Source organism: Theropithecus gelada, chromosome 3 (genome assembly GCF_003255815.1).
Source record: "Theropithecus gelada isolate Dixy chromosome 3, Tgel_1.0, whole genome shotgun sequence".
Classification (NCBI taxonomy): Eukaryota; Metazoa; Chordata; class Mammalia; order Primates; family Cercopithecidae; genus Theropithecus; species Theropithecus gelada.
In genome coordinates this window covers 165,118,636-165,128,552 of record NC_037670.1, presented here as the reverse complement: position 1 = coordinate 165,128,552, position 9,917 = coordinate 165,118,636, and the positions used below count along the sequence as shown (strand labels likewise).

Genomic DNA, 9,917 nt, shown 5'->3' with positions numbered 1-9,917 from the left:
GGCTCACTGCAAGCTCCGCCTCCCGGGTTCACGCCATTCTCCTGCCTCAGCCTCCCGAGTAGCTGGGACTACAGGTGCCCACCACCGCGCCCGGCTAATTTTTTCTATTTTTAGTAGAGACGGGGTTTCACCATGGTCTCGATCTCCTGACCTTGTGATCCGCCCGCCTCGGCCTCCCAAAGTGCTGGGATTACAGGCGTGAGCCACCGCGCCCGGCCCATATCTTCACTTTCAAAGGCCTTCAGTAGACAACTAGATGTCTTCATTGCTGTATCATCCTTTCCATTTGTTTCACTGCACTTACTCTAAACCTTGAAGACTCTTTTGATCTAATTTACTCTCCCTCCCACTGTTCTCAGATTGTGCTGTGTCATTGCTAATACTCTGCATCACAGCTAAGTCTTCCCATTCTAGCAAATAAATATCTACTGAAATCCCACCCCATCACGAAAGCTCCCTGAACATTTGGTGGCTTATTTGGGGTGCCGTGGGACACATCAGGATCCCCGTTCTCCAGCAGGGTGACCACTCAGAGATGCAACCCACACATTCTTCAGAAAGCTGTGTGCTGTGTTTCCATTCCGTCTCTGGTTTCTTTCTCCTCTGACCTTTTCACAGGTCAGATCTTTGAATGAACACCATCACAGTCTACATCTCTAACAAAAGCAGATACCTGCGTTTTCCCAACAATTTGATAGGAGATTCTAGTGCAATGATAGGATCATTTCCTTGGATTTTACTGTAGATGGAATTTGTAGCCTCAAAGAAGGTTTGCCCCGCTTCCTTCTTTTTGTGCTGGTAGGATTGAGATGCTCATGGTGCCTAATCCAGTCAGCTCTTCCTCTGCTGAAAGTTTATGGTACTACGCAATTTATTGCTCCTTGGAGACCTGTGATAAAACATTGGAGCTGGCCACTTAGGAAACTAGGAGTCTTTATTTTTGGAAATCTTTACAAAGAAAAGATTCTGAAGTTATTGCTACTTACTATTTGGAACTAAACAAATAGTGAATGGAGAAATCAATGTAGCAAAATATGCCTGTTCTATGTGAGTTTAAGACAGGATAAATGTGGCCTCATAAGTTGGTAAAGAAAAGCTCATTCATTAAATAGAATAGGAATAAGTTATTTTGGGGAAAAAAATGATTTAGATGAACATATCACAAAATAAATTACTGATGGAATAATAAATAAAATACGTTTGAAACAAACCAAGAAAATCCGGAAGAAAATGGAATTGAATATTTATTAAACCTCTAAAAGGAGGTAGTTTTTTAGGCAAAGAAAGAAGAGATTAAATGAATTACAAAAGAAAAGATTAACACATTTTCATATAAAAAGTTATTATAACTAAAATAAAACTACAAATAAACCACATGGGAAAAGCACACTTACAGCAAACCTGACAAATAGTTAATATCTGTTCTATGTAGAGCTCATTGAAAATAGTAAAAACGTTAGAATCCTAAAAGATAAACAAAGAACATAAAAAATACACTAAAGAAAAATACACTTGGTGTATTGAAGTATGAAAAAATGTCAATGTTGTAAAAAAATTATATATGTATATCTCTGAAAGAACCTTCCATATCAGTACATTAAGGTTTTTGTTTTTTTTTTTTTGAGACGGAGTCTTGCTCTGTTGTCTAGGCTGGGGTGCAGTGGCATGATCTCAGCTCACTGCAACCTCTTCCTCCTGGCTTCAAGCAATTCTCCTGTCTCAGCCTCCTGAGTAGCTGAGAGTAGAGGTGCACACCACCATGCCAGGCTAATTTTTGCGTTTTTGGTAGAGACGGGAGTTTCACCATATTGGTCAGGCTGGTCTCGAACTCCTGACCTCAGGTGATCCACCCACCTTGGGCCTCCCAAAGTACTGGCATTACAGGTGTGAGCCACCATGCCTGACAAGTACATTAAGATTTTTTAAATAATTGCATAGTATTCCGCTATGTGGGTTTATCATAATTTGTTTGACCAGCCTCTATTGATGGATATCTAGGTTATTTCCAGTATTTTGTGATTACAAACCATGTCGCAATGTACAGTATCCTTTGCACAATATGTTTCCTTGTAAAAAATAACATTGCACAAATAAGAGTATATCAGCAGATAAATTCCTAGCAGTGGAATTGCGGGGTCTGAAGCTATATGCATCATAATTTTGTTAGCTCATGTAGACTGCCCTCCGTAGCCCTGTGCCAAGTGATACTCCCGCCAAGCCTGTATGACAGTGTGGGAGCGACTTTTCTCTCTCACTTTCACCAACAGAGTGAGCTATCAAATTTTCTTATCTCTGAGCAAAAAAATGTTTCTTTAATGGAGTTTTAATTTTCCTTTCTTTTGGGAGTGAAACTAAGAATCTTGTTTTTTTTTTTTTTTTTTTTTTTGAGACAGAGTCTCGCTCTGTTGCCCAGGCTGGAGTGCAGTGGTGCGATCTCGGCTCACTGAAAGCTCTGCCTCCCGGGTTCACGCCATTCTCCTGCCTCAGCCTCCCGAGTAGCTGGGACTACAGGCGTCTGCCATCACACCGGCTAATTTTTTTTTTTTTTGTATTTTTAGTAGAGACGGGGTTTCACCATGTTAGCCAGGATGATCTCAATCTCCTGACCTCGTGAACTGCCTGCCTTGGCCTTCCAAAGTGCTGGGATTATAGGCATGAGCCACCATGCCCGGCCACTAAGAATATTTTTATGTATCTAAGAATCATTGTATTTCTTTTTCTCTAAATTTTCCATTATTGCCTGTTTTTCTTTTGAGTCGTTAGTCTTTTTCTCATTAATTTGTAGTGTATTTTAGGAAAATGAGTTAATTCTGTGGGTTATTTTCTATGGGTTCTAAATTTTTTTAGCAAGTGTTTTGTTTGCCTTTTGACTTTGTTTTTTGTTTTGTTTTGAGACAGTCTCACTCCATCACCCAGGCTGGAGTGCAGTGGTGTGATCTCAGCTCACTGCAACCTCCACCTCCCAGGTTCAGGTGATTCTCCTGCCTCAGCCTCCCAAGTAGCTGGGATTACAGGTGTGGGCCACCACACCCAGCTAAATGTGTATGTTTAGTAGAGACAGGATTTCACCATGTTGGCCAGGCTGGTCTCAAACTCCTGACCTCAAGTGATCCTCCTCGGCCTCCCAAAGTGCTGGGATTATGGTGTGAAGCAACCGCACCTGGCCAGCCTTTTGACTTTGAAGAGGCCTGTTTTAGAAATAAGATATTGAGGCCCAAAGAAACACAATTCTGGCCGGGTGTGGTGGCTCATGCCTGTAATCCCAGCACTTTGGGAGGCCAAGGCGGGAAGATCACGAGGTCAGCAGATCAAGACCATCCTGGCAAATATGGTGAAACCCCGTCTCAACCAAAAATACAAAAAATTAGCCAGGTGCTGTGGCGGGCGCCTGTAGTCCTAGCTACAGGAGGCTGAGGCAGGAGAATGGCGTGAACCCGGGAGGCGGAGCTTGCAGTGAGCCGAGATCGCGCCACTGCACTCCAGCCTGGGCGACAGAGCGAGACTCCGTCCGTCTCAAAAAAAAAAAAAAAAGAAAAGAAAAGAAAAAAAAACACAATCCCTTGTATAAAAGGCACTCAGCAATCCTGCAGCAAGGCCAAAGTGAGGCTTAGGCCCTGTAACTCCCAGTCCTTGTGTCTTGGGTTGTCAGAAGGCCTCAGCTGTAACGTCTAGGGATTGAGGCAGGTGACCTTGCACTTGTCCAAGAAGAGAAACGGCTCGCACCTGTCATCCTAGCACTTTGGGAGGCTGAGGCGGGCGGATTGCCTGAGCTTAGGAGTTCGAGACCAGTCTGGGCAACACAGTGAAACCCTGTCTCTGCTAAAATACAAAAAATTAGCCGGGCGTGGCGGCGTGTGCTTGTAGTCCTAGCTACTCGAGAGGCTCAAGGGGGAGAATTGCTTGAACCTGGGAAGTGGAAGTTGCAGTGAGCTGAGATCGCGCCACTGCACTCCAGCCCAGGTGACAGAGTAAGACTCCTCCTCAAAAAAAAGAGAAACTGGATTAGATTTACATCACTCATCACACATTTTTGGTAACTGGATGATACGTGTTCATTGAACACTTACTGGCATAACCAAACTCCACCTACCCTGGGAAGGTGTAGAGGAACTAGACCAGTTCCTCTTCTCAATTTCATTGTCTTGTCCCTGGTACCACCAGTTATCCACTGGTTAGTCTCGTTTGAATTCATTTACTCTTCTTTTCTCCTTTTCCCTCATAGCAGTCATTGTCCAAACCTGCTTTTTTCCGACAAAATTCAGAGAGGAGGAACTTCAAACTGCTGGACACTAGGAAGCTGAGTCGGGATGGAACTGGGTCCCCTTCCAAAATCAGCCCCCCCTCCACTCCCAGCAGCCCTGACGACACTTTCTTTAACCTTGGAGACCCGCAGAACGGCAGGAAGAAGAGAAAGATACCTAAGGTAATGGTGGCAACAAGCTTCATGCTCAGATGTGCATGACCCTTTCTCTGTGAAAGAAGACTGCAGAGGGGTCTGGGTGGGGAATACATCACTGGCCCCTCTCCCACCTGTGTTGCTGCAGGCCAGGGGGACACAGTGAAGCCAGCAGGCTGGAATATCTGGACCTTCATCCTGATCATTTTTGTGGTCCTGTGGTCTTCCTCTTAGCCACTCCTCTCCCAATCTCAGCTGCTTGTCTGATCCCAGACAAGGTTTTAATGCCCATCCTCAAAAAGCCACAGCTCCTTCCTTCATCGCCACAAAAAAACAGAACTCCATCCATCATGCTCTGACCTGAGACTTGGTCTACACCCGCTGCAGAGGCAGGTCCCAGTCTGTGTTCTGAGACAGCCCTTGTCAACAATCCTCTTGTGGCTCTTTGCAGCCAAAAAGGTAAAATATTCCCAGGGGCTTGGATATATACATCTTTATGCATCTGTTGTTGGTTACATTTCCTTTTGCTCAGTGTCAGTGCTGCAGTTTGGTCTCTCTTCATTGACCAGTTTGGTACTGTAGGGTAGGCAAAATTTCTCTACCCTCTTAGGGTCTCCAGCTGAGCCTTAGATTTAAACTGACATAAGACAATTAACAGGAAAAATGCATACTCATTTTATTTACAAGTACGTGGGAGCCCTCAAAAGAAAAATGTAAGACCCAAAGAAGTGACTGGGTCTATGTGTTTATATACTAGGCTGAACAAAGAGCGGCAATTGTGGAAAAGTAACCAGGAAGATAGGGGTTAAACAAGATTTGTTTGATTAGATTTATCTTGGCCTTAGCTCGCCATCGCTGGTGATAATGTTTCTTTCCTCCCGTTATAAGGAGGGCCTCTTTTATGTGGAGTTTCATCTCCTGTTTTAAGAAGAAAAGGGAAGGTCAGAGCGACCTTCGTGCACCTTCTGTTTTTCAAGTGTCTTTAGTTAAAAATAATCAATATGCCAAAGTGGCATATTTTGGGGAGCTATGTCCTGAACTCCTTCAAGATCAACTTTTTTTTTTTTTTTTTTTTTTTTTAGATGGAGTCTCACTCTGTTGCCCAAGCTGGAGTACAGTGGTGTGATCTCGGCTTACTGCAACCTCCACCTCCCAGGTTCCAGCCATTCTCCTGCCTCAGCCTCCTGAGTAGCTGGGACTACAGCCACCATGCCCAGCTAATTTTTGTATTATTAGTAGAGATGGAGTTTCACCATATTGACGAGGCTGGCTTCGAACTCCTGACGGTGTGATCCGCCCGCCTCAGCCTCCCAAAGTCCTGGGATTACAGGCGTGAGCCACCGTGCCCAGCCAAGATCAGCTTCTTACAGGAACCTGTAGAGCAGGGATTCTTAATTTCAGAGTTCATGGATGGGCTTTAGGGGGTCATGAAATCCATAAAAATGTAAAACTTTATGCAGATAAGTTTCCATGTGGGACATTGTCCGTAGCTTTCATGGGATTTCTCTGAGTAACTCATCAACCTGAAAGAAAGTCAAGGGAGGCCGGATGCAGTGGCTTACACCTGTAATCCCAGCAGTTTGGGAGGCCAAGATAGGAGGACCACTTGACCCCAGGCATTCAAGACCAGCCTAGACAACATGGTGGAACCCCATCTCTACAAAAAATTTTAAAAGTAGCCAGGCATGGTGGTGTGCACTTATAGTCCTAGCTACTTGCGAGGCTGAGTTGAGAGAGAATCACTTGAGCCCAGGAGTTAGAGGCTGCAGTGAGCTATGATCGCGCCACTGCACTCCAGCCTAGGTGACAGAGCGAGATGCTGCCTCTAAAAAAAAAGAGAGAGAAAGAGAAAGAGATGGTTCTGCTGAAGTCCACCTAGGAATATTGCCTTTAAGTAGTGGTGCCTGTTGAGTGACTCACTTTGGCAGCACTAGGAGAGGTTATGAAAGGACCTGGCAAGTCTGAGGACAGCTAAGAACTTTCATCCTAGAACCGAGAAAGTTAGAGTGTTGGAGGTATCTCACATAAGTGGAATCACACAGTATCGTCCTTTTGTGAATGACATTTCACTTCGCTTAGTGTCTTCAAGGTTTAAGCATGTGTCAGCATTTTCTTTTTCTTTTTCTTTTTTTTTTTTTTTTGAGAGGGAGTCTCGCTCTGTTGCCCAGGCTGGAGTGCAGTGGCCGGATCTCGGCTCACTGCAAGCTCCGCCTCCCGGGTTCACGCCATTCTCCTGCCTCAGCCTCCCGAGTAGCTGGGACTACAGGGCCCGCCACCTCGCCCGGCTAGTTTTTTGTATTTTTTAGTAGAGACGGGGTTTCACTGTGTTAGCCAGGATGGTCTCGATCTCCTGACCTCGTGATCTACCCGTCTCGGCCTCCCAAAGTGCTGGGATTACAGGCTTGAGCCACCGCGCCCGGCCCAGCATTTTCTTCTTTTTTAAGACTAAATGGGCCGGGCGCGGTGGCTCACGCCTGTAATTCCAGCACTTTTGGGAGGCCGAGGTGGACGGATCACGAGGTCAGGAGATCGAGACCATCCTGGCTAACACGGTGAAACGCCATCTCTACTAAAAATACAAAAAAATTAGCCAGGCATGGCGGCATGTGCCTGTAGTCCCAGCTGCTGGGGAGGCTAAGGCTGGAGAATGGTGTGAACCCGGGAGGCGGAGCTTGCAGTGAGCCGAGATCGCATTACTGCACTCCAGCCTGGGAGACAGAGCAAGACTCCATCTCAAAAAAAAAAAAAAGACTAAATGATATTCCATCATATGTATATACCACATTTTGTATATCCATCTATCTGTCCATGGACACTTGGCTGTTAGAAATTTTTCTAACAGCCTTCATTTTTCCAATGAGGACATTTGACCCCACAGAGGTCAACTAAATGGCCCTGAGACACCCAACCAGCCAGAGGCAAAGAGGGCCAGACAATTTCTAAATATCGAAAATAAGAATTAAAATATTCAAGCCAACACAGTGGCTCATGCCTGTAATCCCAGCACTTTGGGAGGCTGAGGTAGGCAGATCACTTGAGGTCAGAAGTTCGAGACTAGCCTGGCCAACATGGTGAAACCCTGTCTCTACTAAAAATACAAAAAAAAAAAATCAGCTGGGCGTGGTGGCACACACCTATAATCCCAGCTTCTCAGGAGGCTGAGGCATGAGAATCACTTGAAACCGGGAGTTGGAGGTTGCAGTGAGCCAAGATCACGCCACTGCACTCCAGCCTGGGTGACAAAGCAAGACTCTGTCTTAAAATAAATAGATAAATAAAATATTCATAGAACATGGAAATTGGTTACTATCCTATATTTTTGTTTACTGACATACAGATAAAAGTGTTATCTAACATTTAACATACAGCTATGAGAGAATAAGATTAATTTTGTAAGCACACAGAACAACTAATTTTAGAGTTCCTCCACGTGTGGGATTCTAAATCACATGTGGCATGAATGTGTGCTCTTTGATAGCAAGCCCCGGGGGACCCAGCAAAGCAAAATATATAAATTCGCACTCACCAGCTTCTCACGCAAGAAAGGGGAAAACAAATACGTAGGAAACACCAAACTCTTTTGGTCTGAAACATGAAAAACATTTTCCATGGAACCAGGTCTCCTTTCAAATGCATCAGATAACTAGGCCGGCCTGGGAGGTGGGGAGGGGCAGGGCACAGGGCGTCTGGCAGTGGTGATGGGGGAGACCATTTAGGCTGAGTGGCCTGCTTGGAGGCTTGGAATGTGTCCCACACCAGGGTATCCGTGTGCACTTGCACACTGCATGTGTGTGTCCTGTGAACACATGGAGGGTGCATGACGTCTGGGGTGCGTGTCCCTCTACAGATGGGGCTGCACGCGCGGGTACACGGTGCCACTCCCCGAAGTCCCAAGCTAGGGCTCGGGAGCTGTTCTAATCGCGGTTCCCACCCCACTCAGGGCTGCTCTGACATTCTTTGGAATGGTTCCCACGAAGGGAGCCCTGCCTGGGAACTTTTTTTTTTCTCTGTCTCTTCCTTTTCTTGTTTTGTTTTGGGAGGAAAAGCTCCTTCCCAAGCTGCAGTGACATCGAAGCCTCAGAGGGAAAGCAGTCACCGCACTGTGAGCAATGGGCTGTCCCCCCATCCAGACAACAGACGCCCACAGGGCAGTAGGGCTGGCAGCCTCCTTTAGTTTCCTTGACAGTCACGTTCCTGTGTGGTAGAAAAAAAATGACTGGGCTGGGTGTGGTGGCTCACGCCTGTAATCCCAGCACTTTGGGAGGCTGAGGTGGGTGGATCACCTGAGGTCAGGAGTTCAAGACCAGCCTGGCCAACATGGCAAAACCCCATCTCTGCTAAAAATACAAAAATTAGCTGGGCATAGTGGTGGGTACTTGTCATCCCAGCTACTCAGGAGGCTGAAGCAGGAGAATCTCTTGAACCCAGAAGTTAGAGACTACAGCGAGCTGAGATCAGCGCCATTGCACCCCAGTCTGGTCAACAAGAGTGAAACTGTCTCAAAAAAAAAAAAATGATTGAAAGACACCCACGAGCCCATAGGAAGTTTCTCCCGCTCCCCCTTGCCCTGGCCCTGGCCCTCCATCGTCGTAGGAGAGGGGCAGTGAGGGAAGCCCAGCCGCCACAGAGAGCTGCTGCTAACACTGGCTGTTCTTCTCCTGGTGTCTGGCAGCTGGTATTGCGAATCAACGCCATTTATGAGGTCCGGAGAGGAAAGAAACGGGTGAAGAGGCTGTCCCAGTCAATGGAGAGCAACTCAGGAAAAGGTAGAACCCCCACCACCAGCCCTCTCCCGCAAGAATCGGAAAAGAGATTCTTTCCAGAAGTGGCTTCCTGTTTCTTCTGGTTGGCTCACCAAGGAGGAGAACAAGCTGATGCTTTGTAAATGTCCTGCACTGTCTTTGGGACAAAGGGAGCTCAGCCTGGGCGACATGTCCCCTGCCTCCCCATCCTTGTCCTCATCCTTGTCCTCGCCCACCACCAAGTCAGTCCAGCACTACAGGCCCTGGCATGACTGTGGGAACAACCTTCCTTGCTTAACCTCCACAAAAGGGACCAGGACCTTCTGCTGTGTTATCTGATATAGGTACCATCTAGTACCATCTGAACTAGAACCAAATTAATTTGGCAGTACATTGAGTTGGACGAGATGTGGTTTGTGCAATACATTGAGAGACAGCAAGAGGCTGGGTGCAGTGGCTCACGCCTATAATCCCAGCACTTTGGGAGGCTGAGACAGGCGGATCACCTGAGGTCAGAAGTTCGAGACCAGCCTGGCCAACATGGCGAAACCTGTCTCTACTAAAAAATAGAAAAATTAGCGAGGCATAGTGGCATACACCTGTAATCCCAGCTACTCAGGAGGCTGAGACGGGAGAATCACTGGAACCTGGAAGGTGGAGGTTGCAGTGAGCCAAGATTGCGCCACTGCGCTCCAACCTGGGTGACAGAGTGAGACTCCGCCTCAAAAAAAAAAAAAAGACAACAGAACACCCCCTCTGAATTAGAACGTTTGATCTGT

General features: G+C 46.5%; 1 protein-coding gene across 2 annotated transcripts in view; it reads left to right on the top strand.

Moving 5' to 3' along the window:
• DENND2A (DENN domain containing 2A) overlaps nt 1-9,917 on the top strand; it is a 125,816-nt gene that overhangs the window by 60,549 nt on the left and 55,350 nt on the right. For both annotated transcript variants that reach the window (XM_025379886.1, XM_025379885.1), the window contains exons 6-7: nt 4,223-4,423; nt 9,069-9,162. In XM_025379886.1, coding sequence (XP_025235671.1) covers nt 4,223-4,423; nt 9,069-9,162 — 295 coding nt within the window. The remainder of the gene's footprint in view (nt 1-4,222; nt 4,424-9,068; nt 9,163-9,917) is intronic.